The sequence below is a fragment of the Nicotiana attenuata genome, chromosome 2 (assembly GCF_001879085.1).
Source record: "Nicotiana attenuata strain UT chromosome 2, NIATTr2, whole genome shotgun sequence".
Classification (NCBI taxonomy): domain Eukaryota; kingdom Viridiplantae; phylum Streptophyta; class Magnoliopsida; order Solanales; family Solanaceae; genus Nicotiana; species Nicotiana attenuata.
In genome coordinates, this window is record NC_031990.1 from 22,444,337 (window position 1) to 22,470,972 (window position 26,636).

General features: G+C 38.1%; 1 protein-coding gene and 1 long non-coding RNA gene across 3 annotated transcripts; one reads left to right on the forward strand and one right to left on the reverse strand.

Moving 5' to 3' along the window:
- Positions 8,432-12,064, forward strand: LOC109205286 (6-phosphogluconate dehydrogenase, decarboxylating 3-like). Of its 2 annotated transcripts, none has more exons than XM_019367997.1 (2): positions 8,432-8,803; positions 10,323-12,064. In XM_019367997.1, the coding sequence occupies exon 2, from the start codon at positions 10,332-10,334 to the stop codon at positions 11,784-11,786; it is 1,455 nt and encodes a 484-aa protein (XP_019223542.1). In that variant the 5' UTR covers positions 8,432-8,803; positions 10,323-10,331; the 3' UTR covers positions 11,787-12,064. The 2 variants fall into 2 exon arrangements, with proteins under 2 accessions (XP_019223542.1, XP_019223533.1); XM_019367988.1 differs by having other exon boundaries at positions 8,433-8,602.
- Positions 11,882-16,141, reverse strand: LOC109205297. The gene is made up of 2 exons (XR_002064628.1): positions 15,057-16,141; positions 11,882-14,384 (listed from the first exon to the last, which is right to left on the reverse strand). It is a non-coding gene; the product is annotated as an uncharacterized LOC109205297 (long non-coding RNA).

Genomic DNA, 26,636 nt, shown 5'->3' on the forward strand with positions numbered 1-26,636 from the left:
GCACCTGCGGGCCCCGCCCGCTTCTACAATCCTTGCCTCCTTCGCCTTCTCCGCATCTGCGCTTACGCAGATGCGTACCGACCCTCGCACCTGCGCTTCCGGACCAAACCACTCTTGCCGCACCTGCGAGCACCTCTTCTCTTCTGCGGTCCGCACCTGCAGGCTCCCCACCGCAGGTGCGAAAACACCAGAACCAGACCACTTTAGCAATCCTTCAAACTTCAATCTTGTTCCGATAAATCAACCCGAGGCCCTTAGGACCTCAATCAAACATACCAACACGTCCCACAACATCATACGAACTAAGTCGAACCTTCAAATCACTCCAAACAACATCAAAACACCAAATTACACTCGGATTCAAGCCTAAGAACCTTTAAATTTCCGAATTCCACAAACTATGCCGAAACATACCAAACCACGTCCGAATGACCTCAAATTTTGCACACAAGTCAGAAATAACACCAAGAACCTATTCCAACTTCCGAAATCCAATCCATCCCCGATATCAAAATTTCCATTACTGACCAAAATTGCTAAGATTTTAACTTTCGCCAATTCAAGCCTAATTCTACTACGGACCTCCAAATCACATTCTGGAAGCGCTCCTAAGTCCAAAATCACCTAACGGAGCTAACTGAACTATAAAAATTCAAATCCGAGGTCGTTTACACATAAGTCAACATCCGGTCAACTCTTCCAACTTAAACCTTCTCATAAGAGACTAAGTATCTCAATTCACTTCAAGACCACTCCAGAGCCGAACCAACTAACCCGGTAAGTCAAAATACAGGTGAAGAACGCAAAAGAAGCAGGAAATGGGGGAACGGGGATATAACTCTCGAAACGACCAGCCGAGTCATTACAAAGAGAAACGAAACATGCTTCAAAGAAATTACTCAAATCATGAGCTCGAACAGTAGATAGTGATGTTGCCTTGAGCTCAATCCTCTAGTCAAAAAATCTACCTGTCGGTCCTTAGTATGCACATACTTAGTCTCCAATAGTCCTTGCTTGATCTTCTCCTGGATGAAATGGCAATCAATTTCAATATGCTTGGTTCTCTCATGAAAGATGGGGTTTGCTGCAATTTGCATTGCAGCCTTGCTGTCAGTATAGAGAGGAACTAGTATTTTTAATGAGATTCCTAAGTCATGGAAAAGTCCAGTTAGCCATACAATCTCAGCAACTGCAGATGCCATGCTTCTGGATATTGTATGTTGCTTTTTTGATTTCTAGGAAATCAAGGAGTTGCCAAACTTCACTACATATCCACTGACTGATCTTCTAGTGACAGGGCAAGCTGCCTAGTCTGAATCACAGAATCCCAGCAATGTATCTTTAGGCTCTCTATGCATTAGTACTCCCATGCCAGAAGATGACCTCAAATATCTGACCACTCTAAATATTGCATCCATGTGGGACTTATTTGGGGCTTGCATAAACTAACTAAGAGTCTGCACAACATAGCTTATGTCTGGTCTAGTTATTGTCAGGTACAGAAGCTTGCCTATGAGTTTTTGATATCCTGTAACATCCACCATAGGATCATCAACCTGTATTCCAACTGACTTATCATATTCTACTGAGCACAATTTTTGATTGATTTCCAATAGTGTAACTTCAGGTTTTGCTCCACTTAACCCCAACTCTGAGATCAACTCCAAGGTGTATTTTCTTTGGTTCAACAGAATGCCCTGTTCTGATCTCAGAACTTTTATTCCTAGGAAGTACCTTAATTCCCCTAGATCCTTGACCTTAAATTGTTGATGCAGAACCTTTTTTGCTTCATCAATCATAATACTGCTGCTCCCAGTAATAAGTAGGTCATCAACATATATCAGAATTATAGCAATGTCATTTCCAGATTTCTTGGTGAACAAGGAGTAATCAAAAGCACTCTGATGGAAACCTGCATTTAATAGGGCTTCTGTAAGCTTTAGGTTCCACTACATTGAAGCTTGTTTAAGTCCATATAAGGACTTCAGTAATCTGCACACTTTTGTCTCCCCTTGCTTTTGAAATCCCTGTGGCAAGTCCATATATACTTCTTCATGTAAGTCTCCTTGAAGAAAGTCATTAAACACATCCATTTGATGAAGCTTCCAATCTCTAGAGGCTGCAATAACTATGACAGATCTCATAGTTACCATTTTGGCAACTGGTGAGTATGTCTCATGATAATCTAATCATTCCTGCTGATTGTATCCTTTTGCCACTAGCCTTGTCTTGAATCTTTCTACCTCGCCATTTGACTTATACTTTATTTTGTACACCAATTTAGAACCAATTGTTGATTTTCCAGCAGGTAAAGAAACTATCTCCCAAGTCTTGTTGTCCTCCAAAGCCTTGGCTTCTTGTTGCATTGCTCCTATCCACCTCTTGTCTTTGACTGCTTCTTTGAATGAATTAGGTTCCTTCATCACTGAAGATGCATGCAGATAGTCCTTATACTTTTGAGTAACATTGTCATAAGATAAGTAGTGAGAGAGAGAATAAGCACATTGTGAGGACTTTGGCATCATTGTAACATAATCCTGCATCCATATAGGTGGTTGTTTGACTCTAGTGGATTGTCTAATGTCTGCAGCAGAAGACTCCTCAGATATTGGCACTCCATGTGGAATAGGAACTATCAGGCTTTCTTCAGTAGTATTAGCAGCATTGGTTGGTTCCTCAGCTAGGTCCTCAGATGCTGTGGATATAATGTTTGCTTCCAATTGTCTTGATCCATCAGAAACATGTTGGTCTACTGAATTCTCATTTGTGTCCTCTACTGTTTGATCCAAGGAAACAATCAGATCATGTACTTCATTTACTTGATCATGCTCTTTAGGATTAGATGCTACTGCAACGGGTCTGTCGTAAATATAAGAAATCATCTTGGTTCTGCTGCACTGTGTGTGGATAAATCTGCAATTGTGATCCTCTGAAGGGAAACATTGATTCTCTGAATGTGACATCTGTGCTAATAAAGAAACAATTAGTCTCTAAATCTAGCAGTTTATATCCCTTTTGTGTAGAAGAGTATCCCAGCAAGACTGCCTTCTTTGCCCTAGGTGCAAATTTGTCCTCCTTCACTAAATTTGTAGCATAGCATAAGCAACCAAAAACTCTTAAATGAGCAAGATATGGTTTTCTTTTGTGCAGTAAATCATATGGACTCCTGCCACCTAACACCTTAGAAGGCAATCTATTTATGATATAAACAGCAGTCTGCACACACTCACCCTAAAATCTTTTTGGTAGATTTGCTTGAAACTTTAAAGCCCTTGCAGTATCTAATATGTGTCTGTGCTTTCTCTCGACAACTCCATTTTGTTGTGGAGTGTAAGCACAACTACTTTGATGAATCACCCCCTGATCTTGTAGAATGGTGTTCCATTGACTGTTAAAGAACTCAATTCCATTATCTGTTCTAATTACTTTAACAGAAGTATCAAATTGATTCTTAACCATGCATAAGAATTGCTTCAAGAATACAATTGTCTTACTTTTCAATTGCATTAGAAATATCCAAGTAGCCCTTGAGTAGTCATCTACAACAGTAAGAAAATAGTGTTTCCTATTATGAGTGGGCACTATATATGGCCCCCAAACATCCATGTGCACTAGCTCAAATGCCTTAGTACTTCTATGTTCACTATCAAAAAAAGTAAGCCTAGATTGTTTGGCCATAGGGCACACATAACACTTATTATGTAAACACTATCTACTTTATTCTTCAGAATTGGGATATGCTGCAATACTGGGGTTGAAGCATGTCCTAGCCTCATGTGCCATATCCAGCTTGAATCTGCTACTTTCCCTTCACTTCTAACATCCCTATTAATCTTTCAACTCCCCTTCCTTTGAGCAAGTACTACCCTTCACTTTCCTTATCAATCCCCCTCACCTTGCCATTGTAAAGGTCCTAGAACACAAACAATTCAGGCAAGAAAATTGCAGCACATAACAGATCTCTTGTCAACTTTGACACTGACATCAAGTTAAACTTGAAATCTGGTACATATAGAACATTTTTCAGGATGCTGTCTTCTGATAACCGTGAGTTACCAATATGAGTTATATCTGTGCAAGTTCCATTAGGCAGCTTTACTGATTCCCTTTTATTTTTGTCAATATTTTGAATGTTATGTAAGAGATTCAAAGTAGAAGCAGTGTGATGTGTAGCTCCTGAATCAACAATCCATTCAGTAGGATGCATAGCTGAAGCAAGTGAACATATTGTACCTGCCATGTTAGCTTGTGTCTGCATTGTGTTATCACTAGATCCTTCCTTGTTAAGTAGGTTCAGAATTTGCTGGTATTGAGGTTCAGCGAAAAAGTAGTCACCACCTTTACTTTGTAAATTCCCAGCTGCTTGTGGTCCTTCCACATTATTGACTGTCATAGGTCCTCCTTTTGGTTGATATCTTCTCCTTGCCTTGAAATCATCTGGATATCCAATGATTTTGAAGCAGTTTCCTTAAGTGTGTCCTTTTATCTTGCAATGCTCACATTGTAAGAGTTGCTTTCTTCCACGATAATCTTGCCCTCGACCTGCCTGCATAGCCAAAGGGTCCAGTTTGTCTGTCACTGATAAATTTCCCATAGCTTGCTGACTCTCATCTTGAGAAATCAGTCCATATGCTTGGTTAAGAGTTGGCTCATTGGTTTTCATCAAAATTTGCCTGCATGCTTGATCATATGTGTCATTTAGTCCATTCAGGAACTGCATTAAACGTTGTTGCTGCATTTGAACAGAATGTTCCTTTGCCCTTGCACAACCACAGCTTTGCGAAGGTACCAACACATCATACTCTGCCCAAAGCTCTTTCAGCTTAGTGAAATAGAAGTCAACAATATTAGTTCCCTGTGATAACCTTGAAATTGCTCTGTGTATCTGGAAGATCCTTACACGATTCACTTTATCAAATCGTTCCTTAAGGTCTTCCCATACAGCATGCGCATCAGATGAATAAATGATTCCACTAACAAGGTCCTTCGAGACAGATCATAATCTAGGAATGCACTATTGCGTTGCAGGTTTCCTATTCCTCATGGAGAGCTTCCTCAAAAAACGACTCCTCTTTGCAATCCCTTGTGATGAACCCTAATTTCCGCTTGGCCTTTAGAGCTAGCTTCATCGATCTACTCTAAATCCCATAATTTTCGGAACCTGTAAGCTGAGTTGGAATCAACACCAAGCCTAGAGTATCCAAAGGCTGAAGAAACAGTGGATGCGTGTGATCTATTTTCTCTGTCGCCATTGACGACCAATTCGATGTAAAAATCAAAAAATCAAGCTAATAGCTAACAGAACAAAAAAAATGAAATCGATACATTAGATTCTGCTTCACCTAACGAGCTTGAACAAGAACATAGAAGATCGATCTTCTCCGCTCTGATACCATGTTAGATTTCTGCCATAGAAGCTCAATTGAGAAAGAATGAAATGTTCTGTTTTTTCATTAACTGAAAATGAGAACAACTTAGAGATATTTATCAACTAACTCCTAATTAGTTAACACTATGCTAAATAACAACTAGCTACCACTAACTTCTAATATGTACAAGTTGACCCCTATACTACCTAGTTGCATATATACATCACTTCAACACTAAGGACATTGATAACTGAAAGCTTGATCTTGTAGGAAATTATAAAGAATCTGTCATAGTCTAGACTACATAATCAATTTGTGACAATTAAGTGACAATAATCGAACAACCGAATTTATTTTTTAATTTTCTGCCACACTATGTTTTACATTTATTCTGGAAATTTGATCAACTAAGATGATCTTTAGATATTACTACTAAGAAACAACCTTCTTGTCCAGAAATTAACAAGTTGTTGATTCTTGACATTTTACAAACTAGTTGACAAAATCTGAAATTTAAAGATTCTTTATAAAATAAATTTAACATATAAAATGTGAGCAGAACTTGAATTTGGTCGAAGAATAAAATATTAGGTCCACCTAACCTTTGTGGAGGTCATAGTTGACTGTCTTCTTCACCTAACAACCCACCCACCCACTTACCAACAAGGAAGGACCCTTTTTGTGAAACTTGCAATTACATGGGGGGCTCTTTTTATATAAAAATATTTAATGTACTGTTAAGAGAAAGTATATGTTCAACATTTTGCAAAGTATTTGAAACTAGATCCCTAGGAAATTCCAAATTTTTTAGAAGAGATTGCATTTCATGATATATTACATTACCTATGGATTTAATGGGAAAGAATTTGATTTGGTTAGTCTGAACTTAGTAATCACTTTACACATTTTTAGCATCTAATATGAATTTATTCGAGATTGTAGCCACACTTTAATAGGTGCACACATACTAGATTATATAATGTTTAGTTAGTCGCATAAGAAAAAAGAAATCGTACATGAAATCAATTAAGAAATAACTAGTTTCACATAAAAATTTATGTATTGTATTATTTTATGCGAAATAGAGTGAATAATAAAAATGTGTATTAGCAATATGAGAATTAAGTTTATTTAAATATAAAAATATTATTTTAAAGTAAGTAATTTATGTATAGTAATTCCATCATTATTATTTATATAATCTTTAAATTAAAAATTACTGTAGAAATAGCTTTTTATCCAACTTTTGGGGCCGACATTGAAGTTACAACTTACAACCACATTACAAAATTTACAAAATGTACCCGTTCGAATTTGAAGCAGTTCAATCTCTTTAATGTAACTTCAGAAATTCGAATCTTAATTAGTTCAATCTATTGAATGCAACTTCAGATTTCGAATCTTAAGTTTTGAAACATAAACTTGTTTTTTAAATTTCAACAATCTAATACACGATTCAATGCCCAAATCTACTCCAAATGAGCTCAAATATGAAATATAATTTTCAAATATCACTAGTCTTAGGGTACGCGCTTTGCGCGTGTGCCCTATATAAGTGAGTATACGATCTTACAAAATTAAGTAATTATTATTAAATAATGTGTTTGAGCTATTGAACAAGAATTAAAAAATAAGTTCCTAAAATTGATAAATGTTGATCCAATTTAATTAGCTAGTTCAATAAATAAAGAATACTGCCCTGTAAAAATCTTTATATACTTTATTGTGATTTTTGATGACTTATGTAGGAATATATGATAAAAAGTGTTATTTTTTGTTACCTAATCCTGAAAATAAGTAACAAATAATACTATGATATAACTAATTTTGCTCTATTTTCTAATTTCTTTCATCGCTAGTGCTTTTCTTGTGGAAATAAATTTACGTTCTAAATATAGAAAAATAATTAAATGACTATTTTGTCGGACAACTATACAGAAAAATAATGAAAAATAAATATACAATTCATTGTAGTTGTAAACAAGGTAAATAATTCTAACTTAACCATTGGATAAAATTATAATTTAAATATTTAAAAACTTTTANCGACATTTACAAGATTTTCATATTTACCCATATTATCTTAAAGCAATTTGAAATAAAAATTAAATGATTTTTTTTTATCCTTACTATTTGAAGACGATTTCATACTAAATATTTTTATATTCAAACGTAATTTTAAAAAATATAGCTTGTTAAACCTCAAAAGTTAATTAACTAAACACCAACAAATAATAATTTTAATAAGATTGCACTGTTGGGCCCGTATACGGGTCTTTGCTCATCTAGTAAATTGAATAAAGAAGATAATTTTTTTAATTTAAAAAAGTAGAATTTGCCTATATATTTAGTAGTTTTTAGTATTAGTTTCACATGAATTTACCACATAATCAGAGTATTAATGTAATTTGTTGAAAATATTAAGTGTAAGTAAAATTGTTCTTCAAAAAAGTTACTCATAAATGTTTAAAAAAATGCTATATAGAACAATTGCAAAAAGACGTATTCAATTTTTGTACGAACGTCTCAAATAGTTGACTTTTTAAGTGATTTAGTTAATATAAAATTGTAATTGGTTCTATAATCCTAAATTTTAGGTACATAAATTAAATAAGGAAAGATTTAATAACCAAATTTTAATAAATTTCTAAGTCCTAAATATAGAAAAATAATTAAACAATTATTTTGTCTAGTATAAAATTTATTTTTAAAGGGTAAAAAAGGCACATGATATTTCGCTAAGTGCCTTCGTGCTTTTAATATAGTATAGATAAAGAACAAATCTCAATCATCAAATTGTCAAAATAATAATAAATTTAATAAATTTATTTTGCAACTAATGATAAGAAGAAGAAACTCTAAGTACAAAAAAGAAGAAAATAGCAGTAAAAAAGAATATAAAAGTGCATGTATTTGAAGTTATGTGAAGATTGGCCATCAATTAAACTTTTTTTAAAAACTGATATAAATCATCTTATATGAGGCAAAACTGGGTGCCACATTATAATTGGAATAAAAAAAAAAAAAGAACTTGAGAAAATGAGGAAAATTATAATTTGTTAAAGGACCGTATATTTGGAAATTCATGAGAATAGTATAAAGAGCAGCCATTGTTGAACAGGGAAACCACTGCGTTTGACAAAAAGAAGATTAGAGCCGCCTCCTGAAGTCCTTTCTCTCCATTCTTGAACTAGTCTCACTTCAAACAGCTATAGTTGATTGAACCTACAAAGGTGAGTTCACACCATTCAATTATATCTTCATGCATTCACTATTTATACTCAATTTTCCACAAATCTAATCGTAATCTCAACAACCCCAGTCCATAAATTGTTTGTTGTTTCAATTACTTAACGTGAAATCTCATACAACTATATCTTGGTTCTTGGTTGAGGTAGTAAAGAATCTTCTTGAGTCAGTTTCATCTGTTAAAGGTTTGATCTTGACAACCCAGTTCATAAATTTTTCCTTGTTTCATTTACTTGAAGTAAATTTCATCAGTTAAATGATATGGAAAATCTTGGTACTTGGTTTAGGTAGTACTACTAGTAGTAGTAGTTTTGTTTTGGATAAGTTTAATCTGTCAAAGTTATGATCTTTATTTGTGATTGTTTAGTGGCTGAATCGATTTAATCTGCGAAAGATTTGATTTTTTTATGATTGTTTGGTGTTTGATTCTAATCTGGCCTAGATTCTTGGATTTTGCTATGAGTTGCTCATTGTGTTCCACTGGATGTTTTATGATTGAATTGTTTCAGTAGCTGGCGGATTTAATTGTATCGGTGGTTTTTAATTCGTGGATCGCCTAGTTCCTTTTCCCCCCTGTGTGTGTCTTTGTGGGACATTTTTTGCTACTTCTTGTGCTTTTAGGTTTTAGGTAAGAATGTGGACTTTTACTTTTTCGTTTCATCGGATGGGGAATCTAGCGATTTACTTGGTTCTTTTGTTTGCAAAGATCACCCTTTTGTCTACACTTTTTAGTATTTCATGATAATCTAATCTATTTTGTCCTACTTGCTGTTTGGTAAAGCAATTCGAACTCGATTTTCTACTTTTTCTTCCCTGATCTGTTTAATAATGTGGTTATTCAGTTCTCAAAAATTGTGGCTGAATTCTTTTTTCGGCCTTGTTTCATGCCTCAGCATGAATTTATGGTGTTAACCAAATCATCGGCCATTTTCTCAGATTTTGTGTTGGTATTGACCTTCTTGAGTTCATTTAGTAAGTTCATAAATTGAGTCAGTTAATTAGTTTTTCCACTAAGCTCGTATGTTGACTCTACTTTGATTCGAGAATTGTCTATACAAGGGTTCTGTAGCATTTTATTTCTATACAAATTGAAGGTAAACAGTGAATGTGAGTTTGAGATGGACAGTGTTATTGAACACCCTATTCTAGTGCATTTGTTTTCATTGTTTTTGTCTCCTTCTTTTCATAGGTTTTCCTCATGAGTAAGAGAGTTGTCTGTAAAATCACTTGTGTAAATTTTCACTGGTATCATTCTTGTTGTCCGCAAATCTGTCTTTTAAAGTCATACTAAATGAATCTGAATTGCCATTTCCTTGAATTTTGTTTTTGAATTTATAAGCGAATTATGAAGGGACAGTTCAATCTATTTCTAATAATGGAATTTTCAGTCACCAGATATCTTTACCTGACTTCTAATAGTGAAGTTGTTGTCCGTCTTGAGCATCTTTCACTAAATTAACATTCAACCATTCGTAGTGTTTTTGACTGATGCAAATCCGTAGGAATCAGGTATCTCTGGTTTATTTGCTCAATCCTAAGACCAAATGACCAGTACAGATATAAGAGTGGCAGGGTTTGAAGAATCTGCTTTAGAAGTTGTTGTGATCTATTATCTCTATTGCTGCTCTATGTCTCTTTGAACCTTTTCTGTTTTCATTTCATTGTAAGGAAAAAATATGAAATTCTCACATCCTCCTATAACAGGTAACCAACATGGCTACACCGACAAGAATTGGTCTTGCTGGGCTTGCTGTTATGGGACAAAATCTTGCTCTCAATATTGCTGAGAAAGGATTTCCTATATCTGTTTACAACCGATCCACTTCAAAAGTTGACGAGACCGTTGAACGAGCTAAAAAGGAAGGAAATCTTCCTCTTTATGGCTTTCATGATCCAGAGTCCTTTGTACTCTCTATCCAAAAGCCCCGTGTCATAATCATTCTTGTCAAGGCCGGTTCACCAGTTGATCAGACCATCAAAACCCTTTCTGCTTACATGGAGAAAGGAGACTGTATCATTGATGGTGGCAATGAATGGTATGAGAACACTGAGAGGAGAGAGAAAGAAATGGCCGAGAAGGGTCTTCTTTATCTAGGAATGGGAGTTTCAGGCGGTGAAGAGGGTGCTCGCAACGGACCCTCACTGATGCCTGGAGGCTCTTTTGAAGCGTACAAGAACATAGAGGACATCTTGCTAAAGGTTGCAGCTCAAGTCGACAGTGGCCCTTGTGTTACATATATTGGTGAAGGAGGTTCCGGAAATTTTGTTAAGATGGTTCATAATGGAATTGAATATGGTGACATGCAGTTAATTGCAGAAGCTTATGATGTGCTAAAATCTGTTGGCAAGCTCTCTAATGATGAATTACAACAAGTCTTCTCGGACTGGAACAAAGGAGAGCTTCTGAGCTTCTTGATTGAAATCACAGCTGATATATTTGGAATCAAGGATGATAAAGGAGACGGGTATCTTGTAGACAAAGTTTTGGATAAAACTGGGATGAAAGGTACTGGTAAATGGACCGTTCAGCAAGCTGCTGAGCTGTCAGTTGCTGCACCCACAATAGCTTCATCATTGGATTCAAGATTCCTTAGTGGATTAAAGGATGAAAGGGTTCAAGCAGCTAAAGTATTTAAAGCTAGCGGGGTTAGTGATGTCCTTGTTGACCAGTCCGTGGGTAAGAATCAGTTGATTGACGATGTGAGGAAGGCACTTTATGCATCCAAAATATGTAGCTATGCTCAGGGCATGAATTTGATAAGGGCAAAGAGCGTTGAAAAGGGATGGGATTTGAAACTAGGGGAGCTTGCTAGGATTTGGAAGGGTGGTTGTATTATCCGTGCTATATTTTTGGATCGGATCAAGGGGGCTTATGACAGAAACCCGGATCTTGCTAATCTACTTGTGGATGAAGAGTTTGCAAAAGAGATGGTTGAACGACAGTCTGCTTGGCGAAGAGTAGTCTGCCTAGCTATCAACTCGGGTATTAGTACACCGGGTATGTCTTCAAGTCTTGCTTACTTTGACTCGTACAGGAGGGAAAGACTTCCTGCCAATTTGATTCAAGCTCAGAGAGATTACTTTGGTGCTCATACATATGAGAGGATTGATGTGCCGGGGTCTTACCATACCGAGTGGTTCAAGATTGCGAGACAGTCAAAGAACTGAGGTCTTTTGATGTTTTCTTTTTACTTGACCTAATTGAATAAGGTTCGTATTGTCATTGAATCTGGGAGGTTAGATTCTGTAGTATCATGTTGTCATGTGGTCTCTCAAATGTTGGAACTTTACCTATGTTGTTGTGAAGCCTATTTGTATCTTTAAGGTGTTGGCCCTTTTCTTTCATTTATGTCCTTTAAGTTACATGTGCTGGGGAAGCCTATAATATCTTCTCCAGTCCTTTGTTTTGCAATATGAATCTATGATGATGTGCACTTCTCATTATCTTTTGTTATTTGAGTCAATTTCTCTTCTCCTTCATCTTACATATTTCAAATGTTGTGCTTGCTAGTGTCTGATTCAGTTGAAATGTTTTGAGTATTACCTGGGAACCGTCACATACACCCGTTCGTGTCATCAAAATCAGGAAAGCTCTGTGCTTTGCAAATTTTCCCTTGTGTTTTTTATTAACAGGCAATTGAACCTTTATATAATTTTCATAATACATAGTGATTGTCATTCTCTGCAGCTAAGGATCCTTTCATTTATTTCAGAAAATTGCCATGCTCCAAGTTCCGGTCTCATTTTCCTCATGCTGATACTAAAATCTCGGGAAAGTATCTTTTCCCTTGGACAAGTTGTAAGGGGAAATTTACCAGCTAAATGATGTGTCTTGTCACAGAAACAAGGTTGCTAAATGCTAATCTCTTACACTAAAACTATCTGTTTATTTGTGGAACTGAATTTAGGTCCTTTGCCTACTGACACATCTTGACATTTCAAGTCATGATTTTAACCTTTCAGGATGTAAAGTGCGTTATGTTCTCTTTTTGCTTTCTCTGCACACGTTCAACATTGAACCGCGAAATTTTTTGGTGTTTGAAATTCTCATTAGTAGCAGGAAAGGGAGGGAAACGGATACTCACTTTAATGTGAGTAAGCAGAATTCCATACTTGATCTCATAGATACATATAGAATTCTGCGGAAAGCCAGATTGACCAAAGACTGGGAGTAGTCGTCATCTTTTTACATAGTAGTCATCCAACAAGAAAAGGAAAGACCACTTAGCGCAGTGGAATAGGAAAGAGAGCGTTGAGCATGGCTTTCGTGTCACCAGAAATCCTTTTTTGTTTATTGGGAGACCAAATGAAAAAGGCTAGGTGGACGCAGCATATTGCTGCCGGGTTCATTTGAACCCATACTTTTGGTGCGGAACATAAATTTATGTATAAAATTTCATTAAAACTGTAACAAATAGTCGATATGAACCTATAATTTTAAAAATGCAACGGGTTCAATGCTAATAACTTTAAAGGTTGAATCCAGAGAGTTTAAATCTGCTCAGTACCAGATTTTGAGCAGTTGTCCCTACTAAGTTTGTGATTCATGATCCTGACTTTGGTTCAACTATTGTGGAGCTTTCACATTTCTTATTGGTTTTTCCTTGGAATCTAAATTTAGAAAATCATCTATTTATCAGTTTCTTCTGACTCATACTTTCTTCAGGTGAGTTCTGAAGAGTGGCTCTTAAGCATAAACTAATTTGCTAGTTGTTGTTATAGATAACTTAATATCCATATCATGTCATTATCTACCATGACACTGACTCTATTGATTGGACATATCCAAGATCTTGTACTTCAAGCATGAATTAGTTTTCTATTTTTTGTAATAGATATCTTAATATTCCGCTCTTGTAATCATTGTACCTTGCTATGGCTCTCCTGACGTCGCCCTGTGAATTTCCAATCAATAGATGGTCCGCGGAGCCTGAATGCAAATGTTTGGATGCTAATTTAAAACATTTCAATTTTCAAATTGTCGTACTAAGTAGTAACATTCTAGCAGGACTGTATAGACTTTTGCAGTTGCTCATCCTAATGTGATTTGAACTCTTTGACTTGTATTTGTAACTGGAAGTAGTCATACCTCTTTTCTTATTTGTTTATTGAGAGGAAACTTAGCTGTATCTGCTATTTTTGTTTCAGAAATCAGACTTATTGTGTCCTGAAACCATATATAAAGATCCTATACTTATTCCCTCCTGTCAACTGAGTTAGAAAAAAATATTTTATTTTTCTTACCTCATTGATGTAATAGTTATAAACAAGAAAAGATATAGTGGCTCACTGTCCCCCTCAAATCTAATATTTTCTCCTAGATGTTGATCTGCTACATGCATAATCTATTCTGTTCTTTGCTTTGTGTCCTGAATCTTCTTTTACTGCTTTTATATTTGTATCATACAGTTTCTTCTTCACCTGTCCGCGGCGTTCCTTGCTTGAAAGCTTTGTTGTTTCTTTCTCTGCATGCTTAAATTGAAACTTCCCATGACTTCTATCGATGCTTGTGCATATTTCTTGACGACCTGGACCAGACGAGGCATCCGAAACTAAGGAGTCATCACTCTCGCCATCTTCATTGTCATCATCGTCATTATCATTGTAAAGATACTTATCTCTCTTCCTCGAATTTCTTTCATCACCATTATCGTAGTCTTCTTGATTATATTGATGAATAGGTGAAGCGATATACATTGTCCATGCCGACTCGTTGCTGCATTCTTCTGTGCCTCCAGAGAGTTTAGATGACTCCATTACCTCAAACTAGTAAACAAAAGACATTCAAGAAGAAATGTGACTTATCTGTATGATGGAATAGAATTGACTCTGTTATTTAGCTTTTGCATCTTTATAAACTCTCTGAACTTTATTAGCAGTGGACAGTTGTTTTCAACATACAGTTAAAGTAACCCCACAAAGTACTAACAAAATAGAGTTTGGGTTGTCCTTTTCATTCAGTAGTTCATCATACCAACCTAATTTTTTTTATATTTATTTTACATTTATAATAGTGGTGTTTGGGCCAACTTTCACGTACCTCGACTATTCCACAAGGTATTTACTATTTCCATCAACACATGTGTCAGGCTCTATCCACCATAGCTTAGACAGGTAAATCCAACTATGTGCTTTGGCGTTTCGTGTGAAGTTAAGATAGGATAGGGTGAAGGATGAAATCAAACGCTTTTGCACTTTTTTTTTTACGAAGTGGAGGTTGAATTAAATCATAATTTACAGAATAGCGACTCAACAGTTGAACCTTTTGTGATTTGAAACATGATTGGAAATCCAAAGGAGAAAATCTTGCTTTGATTGTTGTCCAATGGCAGTATTTTATGGGTCTTCCCCACTTAAATTTTTTATCTTGGCTTATTATCTATTAAGACTAGACTAGAAGGTTCATTACATGATTTTCAGCCTATGTATAGAGGCTACCTCTTGTGCTGATTAAGGGCAGCCCGGTGCACAAAGCATTTCGCATTCACGCAGGGTCCGAGGAAAGACCGCGCCAAGGGGTGTTATGTAGACAGTCTACCCTTATGCAAGCATTAGTGGCTGCTTCCACGGCCCGAACCCGTGACCTATATGTCATACGGAGCCAACTTTACGTTGCTCCAAGGCTCCCCTTCACCTCTTGTGCTAATTAAATCTTGAAAATTGAGATCTTTCTTGCTTTCTGGGCTCCATCTCGGATAATCTTTTGGAAGTTTTGAAGTATGAGGACAAGATTTCTTTTGCTGGGGAATTGATTCAACATCTTGTTTGCTTTCATCATGTGTTTCAACATTTAAATTATTGCAATCAGATTTTATGTGCACGGAAAATGATGCTTTAACTTGCAATTCTGTGCATATGATTTTTCTTCAAGTTCTTGTGGACTATATAGTTACACATCAACAAGAAACCTTTCTTCTACTGTGGTTGGAATAGAGCTTTAACACCCTTAATGTGACAGGTGAGATAAATGCATTGCACTTGACTTTATTAGCACCAATAATACAACATATAAAGTCCATATTCTGATAGATAATACAAATATTCCTATCAGAAAAATGACCAAAAAATGGCACGAGTGCATGACCACACAAAGTGAAGAGAGACATCCCTAATTAGTCACTCAGTGTCTTTCATTTGATGTGCCTGCTGTAGAAAGTGATTGTGCAGATGAAAGCAGAAAACAAAAGATTGGACAGCCAACTACCTGCTGCTAACTATGCAATGACAACAATGGCGTTCGCAGAATTTTGTATAAACTGCATCGACCAATTATCACAAGTCAGCTTGTATGTAGATCTGTATCTATAAAGGTTCTAAGATTTTACTTCTTGTCACAAATTAATGTTTATTTATGTTAATTGAAGCAGTGTCTTTTCAACAAATTGATGTCGGACTATACTCCAATGGCATTCTTAGTTATGAGCAACGCCTTGTATATATGACATTATGTTGCCTGAAAATATTCATAATGAGTAGTCCATGCTGCTGCTGCAACAACAACAACAACAACCCAGTAATAATCCCACTAATAGGGTCAGGGGAGGATAGAGTGTACGCAGACTTTACCCCTACCCATGAGCAGGGGCGGATTTAGGGGGGCGCAAGGGGGTTCACCCGAACCCCCTTCGCCGAAAAATTACATTGTATATATAAGGCAAAATCTGGTCTTTATCTCTATATATTAAGTTTTGAACCCCCTTAACACAACCCAAAAGTGTAGTTTAGTGGTCAAGGGGATTCAAAATCTTCGTAAGGTCACAAGTTCAATTCCCACTAGCTACAAAAAAATATTTATTCACCCTTCTTCTTGGAGATCCTGCCTCCGCCACTGCCCATGAGTAGTCCATGCCTCTTTAGAAAAGATTTTGTATCAATTGCGCATGGACCCAAATGATCGGTGCAAGACAACTTTCTGGATTCCAATGCTCAATAGTCAATACGAATGGATCATTATGCCTTTTGGGCTTTGCAACATCAATGTTCCAAAGCCTTGGCTCAAATCTTAAGCAAAGAACGTACACAAATTTAAGCTGGGTCCTCCCCGACCTCAAATCTTAACCACCAGTCCGACTATTGAGCCTTTGGTAGTGCAAAATCCAAGAAAAATTCAGGAATTCAACACAATGTATCTCAAACAATATGAAAGGATCACCACAATAATAGTTACTAGGTTTTGAACCTATAAAGGTTTAAACTCCAGTAATCGTTATTGTTGATTGAACCTATAAAGGTTTAAACAAACTTCAATAATTGTTGCTCGGCTTTGAACATATAAAAGTTTGAACCCCAATAATTGTTGCTGGGGTGTGAACCTAAAAGGAATATTTTCACCAATGGTATCTCTTTTGAACTCAAGAATAGTACCTTGGAGTTTCAACTTGTGAAGTTAAAACTCATGTCATGGATTTCAAAATAAGGTACCATTGCCAAAAATATTTGAACCTAATTCCGGTACAATGTCCATCAATGTAAGATCCTGACGATTCCTCAGGATATAGCTACCTAATACTAGCCGCGAAGCTATTTTTACCCTGAAAAACTTTGCTCTTTTTCCTTCTCTCTTCCAGTTCTCCCCCTCTACTTTATTTGACAGGGGCGGAGAATAGGGATTCAACTTGCGAAATGCTTTATCATTCTTAAATAAATTAATGGGGGTCACAAGTTAAACAATACACTAAAAAAAATACTATTTGTGCAAATCTCCCAAGAATGTGAAGTTAATGAAAATATCTAGACATGATAAAATATATCCATTTCAGCAAACAATGACTATACTCTGAATCATAGTATGCCCTAGGCTTAAGCATGAAGCAAATGCTTTCGTATGGAGGCGTTAACTTCATAATATCACTTGAAAGTGTTGAAAGCCTGTTTCAAATAAGAAATAGATCTTGAGAAGTGTCCTAATTTTGTCTTTAGAAAATGTTGGAGTTTCAATCTCCTAAGACTTGTGGAGTGTACTTAATTGAATAAGTGTGAATTTCGTAAATCTAAGGAGCTAAACCCTGAACAATTTACAAAGAGTTAGTCTAGACTATAAAAAGAGAAAGATGAGTATTGTTATTTCTTCTTCAATGCCTTACAATCGGAATTGTTCTCTTTTAAGTAGTTTTTAATCCCTCTCTAACACCTAACTATTGTAACCACTATAACAGCTTTCTAACAACCTCTAACTGCCAACTAGTGATATTTGCTAAGATACCCCCTGACTTTCTATGATATCCCTTTACTACCCTATGTACATTATTGTCACATAACAACTTTCCCCCCTTCCCCTCTCTCAAGAGTCCTTGTCCTCAAGGACAAAGTTTGGAAATTGTTGTCGCAAGGTATGCAAGTCTACCCATGTGCTATCTTCAGTGGGACAATTAAACCACTTTCACCAAAAGTTGTGTAACCTGTGTGTTATTCTTGGAGAGTATTCTTCTATCTAAAACCCCTTCAGGCTTTAATATATGTACCCGTGAGGAGAGAGGGTGATCGACAGGTTGGGCATAGCTGGGGCATTACCAATCTGTAACTTCAATTGAGAGACATGGAATGTATGGTGAATCTTTGCCTGCGGAGGAGGGTCCAACTAATAGGCCACAATGCCTACTCGTTTGATGATCTTGAAGGGCCCAAAGTATTTTGGACTCAGCTTGTGGTAAGAGTGATTCTTCAAGGACACTTGCCTGTATGGTTGCAGCTTTACAAAAACCATGTCACATTCGTTAAAGCTCCTAAGAGTTCTATGTTTATCAGCTTGAGCCTTCATCCTAGATTGAGCTAACAAGAGGTGATGCTTGAGTAGTTTCTCTGGCCTACAAACTCCTGTCAACTTAGTCGACCATTGAACCGTGAGGAATATAAGGCAGGTGGAGAGCTGGTTTTTGGCCATATAAAACTTCAAAATGAGTCATTTTTATAGTAGAATGGTAGGTGGTATTGTACCACCATTCGGCTAAGGGAAGATACTGCACCCAATCCTTGGGTCTATCACTGCACATGCACCTCAAATAACTCTCCAAACACTTATTCACCACTTCTGTTTGCCCATCTGATTGGGGATGATAGGCTATAGAGTGGTGCAAATGAACCCCCTAAGCCTCAAAAAGGGCCTGCTAGAATGTACTCAGAAAAATAGTATCCCTGTCACTCATTATAGTTTGGGGCAACCCATGTAACTTGTATACATTATCTAAGAAAGCTTGGTCAACTATTAATGCAGTATATGGATGAAATAAACTGATAAAGTGAGCATATTTGCCAAGCCTATCAATAACCACCAATACTAAAGACTTATTATGAGACTTAGGTAGTCCCTCAATAAAGTCTAAAATGATGTCTTGCCATACCTTTTTTTGGAATGGATAGGGGTTGCAACAGGCCTGGAGACTTTACATTCTCACCCATACACCTTTGGCAAGTGTCACAACTCTTGATGTGTTCATAAACTCCAGGCTTCATCTTTTTCCAATAATAGACTTGACTGACTCTATGCAAAGTAGCAGCCATCCCTGTATGACCTCTAACAGCACTATCATGAAAGAAATGCAAAATATCATCCCTGAGAATCTTGTCAGGTCCAACCACTATCTTTCCCTTCTTGTATATGATGCCATTTTTTAGCCAATAGATAGGATTAGCTAATGCACCCTTGGATTGCCAGCTGTTGTAAGTGTTGATCTCCAGCATAAGATGACAACACCCTTGCAAGGAAGTCTGAAGACATAGTAGAAATTGTTAATAGTTGAATGCTATTCATAGGGAACCTTGATAGAGCATCTGCTGCCACATTCTCTTTTCCCTTCTTGTACATGATGTTGTAGTCATATCCCATAAGTTTAGAAACCCATTTTTGCTGACTGGGAGTAGATATCCTCTGCTCTAAAAGGTACTTGAGGCTCTGGTGGTCTGTCTTGATAAGGAAGTGCCTACTAATGAGGTATGGTCTCCATTTATCTACTGCAGTTACAATAGCCATCATTTACTTTTCATATACTGAGAGGTGTTGCTGCTTATCTGCAATACCTTGCTCAAATAAGCTAGAGGATGATCTTCTTGCATCAATACAGCTCCTATTCCATATCCACATGCATCAGTTTCAATAATGAATTCTTGGGAGAAATTTGGAAGTGCCAGTACTGGTGTTGTACTCATAGCCACCTTCAGAGCCTCAAATGCTTTAGTTGCTGCCTTAGACCACTAAAACCCGTCATTCTTTAGGAGATGAGTCAGGGGTCTAGCTATCGTACCATACACCCTTCACAAACCTCCTATAGTACCCTGTTAATCCTAGAAATCCCCTAAGTTCTTTCACAGTCTTGGGCACAGGCCACTCAACCATCACCTTCACCTTCCCTGGATCAGCTGCCACTCTCTGTTGAGTGATAATGTGGCCCAAGTACTCAACCTCTATCTGACCAAAAGTACACTTGCTAAGCTTTACAAACAGATTGTTATCCTCCAAGATTCTAAAAGCTTGCTCTAAGTGTACTAAGTGTGATGACCAGGAAGGGTTGTATATTAAGATGTCATCAAAGAATACCAGTATAAACTTACTTAAGAAGGGTTGGAATATGTGGTTCATCAAACTTTGAAAAGTAGATGGTGCATTGGTCAATTCGAAGGGCATAACTGCAAACTCATAGTGCCCATTATGAGATCTAAAGGCTGTCTTCTCAATATCCTGGCAAGCCATCCTAATCTGGTGATAACCAAATGTTAAATCTAGTTTTGAAAAGAATTTTGCCTCCTCCCCTAGTTCATCTAACAGTTCCTCTATCACAGGAATGGGAAATTTGTCCTTTACAGTGCAACTATTTAACTGTCTATAGTCTATACAGAGTCTCCATGTGCCATCCTTTTTTTTTTACCATAATAATAGGTTAGGAATAGGGACTTACACTGGCCTGATAACACCGGAATCCAGTATCTCCTTGATCATTCTTTCTATCTCATCCTTTTGGTTAGAAGCATACCTGTAAGGTCTAACATTGACAGGTGAGGTTCCCTCTTTGAGTATAATCCTGTGATCATGGCTTCTGTGAGGATGTAAGGCACTAGGTGTTTCGAAGAGAGCAATGTGTTTGCTCAATAACCTCTGCAGGTCATCAGAGTCTTGCACCTGCTGGGAATTCAGAGTAGCAAGTTCACCCCTGATTGGTTGAACATAGGCTGTGATCATCACGCTCAACTCTCCAGATTTGTGCAGCACCTTTGAATTTTGTGATTATCCAACAACTTAGGAGCTCTTGGTTCACTACCTATGAGTGACACTATTTTACCCCAATCTGGAAATCCATCTTAAACTGCCTGAAGTTCCATTTTATGTCCCCTAAGGTGACCAACCAATGTATCCCCAGAACAACATCAACCCCTCCTAGAGGCATGACTAACATGTCAGCCCTGAGTTCCACTCCTTGCATCTTCCATGTAATTCCCTTGCTCATGTAGCTACTGTGAATCTTGCTGCCATTGACAACCGCCACAGAGAATGGAGGGATAGTTTCCAGCCTGCACCCTAACCTTTTGGCAACATCCAAGTCCATAAAGTTATGGGTGGACCCTGTATCTGCTAAGACATGTACCATCTTCCCATTTACACCTCCTTTTACCCTTATTGTCCTATAATCTACTGTTCCATCGAGTGCATGAACAGACATCTGAGGGCTTAGAGTTGATTCCTCCTTATTTTCCTCCTCACAAAAACTTTCAGTAACATCCCACAACTCCTCCTCTTCTCCTACTTCGAGAAGGTACATTTGCTTCCTTCCCCTGCAATTATGGACAGGAACAAACTTCTCATCACACCAAAAGTACAACCCCTGCCCTCCTCTCACCCATTTTTCGTCAACTCTGGCATGATTTTCGGCCAAGGATACTGAGGCTCTGATACCAAATGGAGTTTACTTAATTGAATAAGTGTGAATTTCGTAAGTCTAAGGAGCTAAAATAGAAAAATAGCCCCTGAACAATTTATAAAGAGTTAGTATAGACTGTAGAAAGAGAAATAGAGTGTCGTTATTTCTTTTTCAATTCCTTACAATCGGAATTGTTCTCCATTAAGTAGTTCTAATCCCTCTTTAACACCTAACTGTTGTAACCACCATAACAACTTTCTAACAACCTCTAACTGCCAACTAGTGATATTTTTTACGATACCCCCTGACTTTCTATGAGTCTCCTCTACTACCCTATGTACATTATTGTCACATAACAACTTGGAGGCAATTTTTCAGTCGACAAGTATCTAGTCTTTTATGTTCTTTTTAACTAGTCATAATAAGAAAGAAAAAAAAAGAGTAAAAGAAGGTATATTGTTGCAAAACTTTGCGGAAAATATGATTTGGTGTACTTTTAACAAATATTCGTAAATCTTTTGTTTTCCTGTTTATCCCCCATAAAATAATTTTTACGATTTTGCAAAGAAATATAAATGTTAGAGTGCAAATCATCAAAAATGTTATATAGGGTGTAAATAAAAGAAAGAGTACATATGTTAGAGGTGCAAAATGCAAAGAACTCATAAAGTTGTGTTGCATCTAAAACTATTAACAAGAATGTTTACCTTATGTCTGTATACGGTCGAAATCAGGTATGCCCAATTTCCCGGGCTCGAGGGATCGCTTTCAACCCGAGTTCAGGCAAGGTCGAGTTCGAGCCCGATGGACCAGACTCGAGCTCGAAGGCAATGCCCGAGGATCGAAGTACGATGAATACCAAAGCCGAGTATGCTCGACCCCGAAGCAATGCCGTTATGGATCTCTAAAAGAATGAGCGAGATTCCTTCCATGTCCCCAAAATCATGGCGCAAATCCCGGAATAGAATTGTACGATTCCGTACTAGGCGGTTAGACAGCTGTCCCAATAAAATTCCTTACTGTAAATGAAAATGTACCTTATTTAGGGTTCCCCTATTATATAAAGGGGACCCCAATCATTTGTAAATATCATCCAATCATTGGCAAAGAATATACTATCTTATTTTTCTGGCTCATTGTTCATCAGACTTGTCTTTTCTCTTTATTGTTCTTACTTCGATTCATTTCGAGGTCACTAAGCTCGAGGCCTACACTGTTTGGTAGCACTGGTTTGATTCATTCATTTCTGTCATCTATACTTTATACTTCTTGATTATTGATTGGTATTGAACTAAATCACATATTTTTAAAACCACACAGTTTGGCGCCCACCGTGGGGCTGAAGATAATAGTGATTATTTCATTATTGATCCTCATAGCACACGTTATCTTTACACTTTTTCTTGTCAAGAATTTTTGATTCTCAGGATTAAACATGTCGAACTCGCAAAATACACCTATTCATGACAGTGAAGGTCTTGGATTTCATAGGGAAAAGAATAATGTAGGGGTCGGTGTACCACCGATGAACCTAGGAGAAATGCCAAATGTGGAACCAGTTGATATTAGTTTGCACATTGCTTTGAATGCAGATCTAGGCACAGACCTCGGAGGGAGTGTACATAGAGAAGCCCGATCTGGAGGCCAAGGAACACCAGGAGTAGGAGATAGGGGAGTCAGCCTCCAAGTAATATTCGAGATGTTGCAAGCTCAGCAAATCGCCATCGCTCAACTTCAGAGTCAGAACAAAAATCCGAGTATAGCTGAACCGGAGAGCACTCGACGTGCTGAACCGGTGCCAGAGAGGCCAAACGAAAATAGCTCGGGGACTGACCCCACTATTATGAGCATGCTCGAAGAGCTCACCAAGAGGATAGAGTCCGGGAAAAGAAGATTGAGGAAAATGACAAGAAGGTGGAGACTTATAACTCCCGTGTTGATCAAATACCAAGGGCACTCCCGGTCTTGAAGGGTTTAGATGCAAAAAAGTTCATACAAAAACCAATCCCTCAAAGCGCGGCTCCGATGCCCATTCTTAAAAAGTTTTGCATGCCCGATATACCCAAATATAACAGGACAACCGACCCTTATGAGCATATCACCTCGTATACTTGTGGGATTGAAGGAAATGACCTGAATGATGATGAGATCGAGTCCGTGTTGTTGAGAAAATTTGGGGAAGCTTTGTCGAAATGAGCCATGATTTGGTATCACAACTTGCCTCCTAACTCTATTGATTCGTTTGCTATGTTAGCAGACGCCTTCGTGAAAGCACACGCCGGGGCCATAAAGGTGGCAACGTGGAAATCAGATGTATTCAAGATAAAACAAAGAAACGACAAGATATTAAGGGACTTTGTGTCCAGGTTTCAGATGGAGCGAATGGAATTACCACCGGTTTCGATGACTGGGCAGTATAAGCTTTTATGTAGGGTTTGAACAAGAGGAGTTCGATCGCGTCTCGACAATTAAAGCAGAGTTTGATCGAGTACCCAGCTGTGACGTGGTCGGACGTACATAACCGTTACCAATCGAAGATTAGGGTCGAGGACGACCAGTTGGGAGCCCCCTTGGGTTCAGTTCATCCTAATATATTGGCAACCAAAACCCCCAAGGGATACAGATAGGGAATCAAGATCAAACAAGGGACGGTATCAGCCATATGTCGATTGGAGAAACAATGGTTCGGGTCGTAACTCTCCTCGAGATGATCGGAGAAACGATCGAGGTGAAAGCTCTCGGGGGCTCATGAGCAAGAGCGGGTTCGATAAGCACACCGACCCCACGAAGGCACCTCGATTGTCAGAGTATAATTTCAGTGTAGATGCATCAGGGATTGTGTCAGCTATTGGGAGAATCAAAGTTACCAGGTGGCCCAGGCCTATACAAACCGATCCTTCTCAGAGGAATCCAAACTTGATATGTAAGTATCATGACATACATGGCCATAGGACCGAAGATTGCAGGCAGCTAAGGGAGGAGGTAGCTCGGTTGTTCAACGAGGGCCACCTTCGAGAATTTCTCAGCGATCGAGCTAAATACTACTTCAGGGAGAAAGATGCAAGAAAAAATGAGCAGGAAGAACCAGAACATGTAATCCACATGATCGTTGGCGGTGTCGATGTCCCGCAAGGACCTATGTTCAAACGCACCAAGGTATCGATTACCACAGAAAAACAAACTCGGAGCTATGTGACCGAGGATGCCTTATCATTCTATGACAAGGAAGTGGAAGGCATATTTCAGCCGCACAATGACGCCCTGGTAATTTCTATCCTTTTAAATAAAATTCAAGTTAAACGTGTTCTAGTGGATCCAGGTAGCTCAGCTAACATAATTAGATCGAGGGTCGTAGAACAACTCGGCATACAGGATCAGATTGTGCATGCATCCCGGGTCCTAAATTTCTTCAACATGGCAAGCGAAACAACAAAAGGGGAGATAATCCTGCCAGTCAACGTAGCCGGGACCATACAAGATACAAAATTCCATGTCATCGAAGGCAACATGAGGTATGCACTCCTCGGAAGACTATGGATACACAACATGAGGGCGGTACCTTCAACTCTTCATATGATGATGAAGTTCCCAACGGAGGATGATGTGAAAACGGTCTATGGAGAGCAACATGCTGCAGAGGAAATGTTTGAAGTCGATGAAGTGACGCTGATACCAGAGCCTTTGACCTTGGAGAAATCGAGCATCAAAGGTAAGCAGGCGGCTAAATAGCAATCACCGCCCCCAGCCTTGACGGAATCGGAGCAACATGTAATCAAAGACGAAGAAGAGGATTTCCTTACTCCTCGGACCTTCGTCGTTCCCGAACAGTCCGATGCAACCAAATAAACTGTCGGGGAACTGGAGCAGGTCATACTGATCGAATACATGCCTGAGAGAAAGGTATACCTGGGAACGGGATTAACCCCCGAACTCAGGAAAAAACTCATTCAATTTTTTATTGATAATATGGATTTCTTTTCTTGGTCCCACTTAGATATATAGGGATTCCACCGGAAATAACAACGCATCGGTTAAGCCTCGACCCCAAGTTCAAATCGGTAAAGCAAAAAAGGAGGCCCCAATCTGAGGTGAAACATGCATTCATAAAGGACGAGGTAACCAAACTCCTCAAAATAGGCTCTATTCGGGAGGTAAAATACTCCGAATGGTTAGCGAACGTAGTTTTAGTTCCTAAAAAAGGAAATAAACTTAGAATGTGCGTAGATTACAAGGATTTAAACAAAGCATGTCCGAAAGATTCTTTCCTACTGCCCAACATCGATCGTATGATTGATGCCACGGTCGGCCACGAGATCCTAACTTTTCTCGACGCCTACTCCGGGTACAATCAATTTCATATGAACCCGGAGGACCAGGAAAAGACTTCGTTTATCACTAAATTTGGAACTTATTGTTACAGTGTAGTTTCCTTCGGGCTAAAAAATGCAGGAGCTACATACCAATGCCTAGTTAACAAAATGTTCGAATAACAGATACTGCCTCTGTTCCAGTTTATGTGAACCTATTTCCTTTTTGGTCCGTTCCAAAAAGAATGACCCCTTTCTAAATTTGGAAATAATTTAGCTTAAACTTCCAATTCCACCCTTAATGAGAAGCTTTTATAACAACACAAATACTCTGGACCCCTTTTTGACTTGTTTAGAACCACAAATTCTAAAAGTCTTCATTTTTTCTTAAACTCCGTGCCCAGTCAAACAGGTTCACATAAATTGGAACGGAGGGAGTAGGTAAAACAATGGAAGTTTACATTGATGATATGTTGGTTAAATCCCTGCGCGCAGAGGACCATTTAACTCATCTGCAAGAAACATTCAAAATTTTGAGAAAGTACAACATGAAGCTTAACCCGGAGAAATGTGCCTTCGGAGTCGGCTCGGGTAAGTTCCTCGGTTTCATGGTCTCAAATCGAGGTATCAAAATTAATCCCAACAAGATCAAGGCCATCTAGGATATCACGGTCGTGGATAGTGTGAAGGCCATGCAAAGGCTGACTGGAAGAATAGCTGCTTTGGGTCGATTCATTTCGAGGTCATCAGATCGAAGTCACCGGTTCTTTCCTTGCTTAAAAAGAAGAATGATTTCGCGTGGACCCCGGAATGCCAGCAAGCCTTGGAAGAATTGAAGCGATACTTATCGAGCCCGCCTTTGCTTT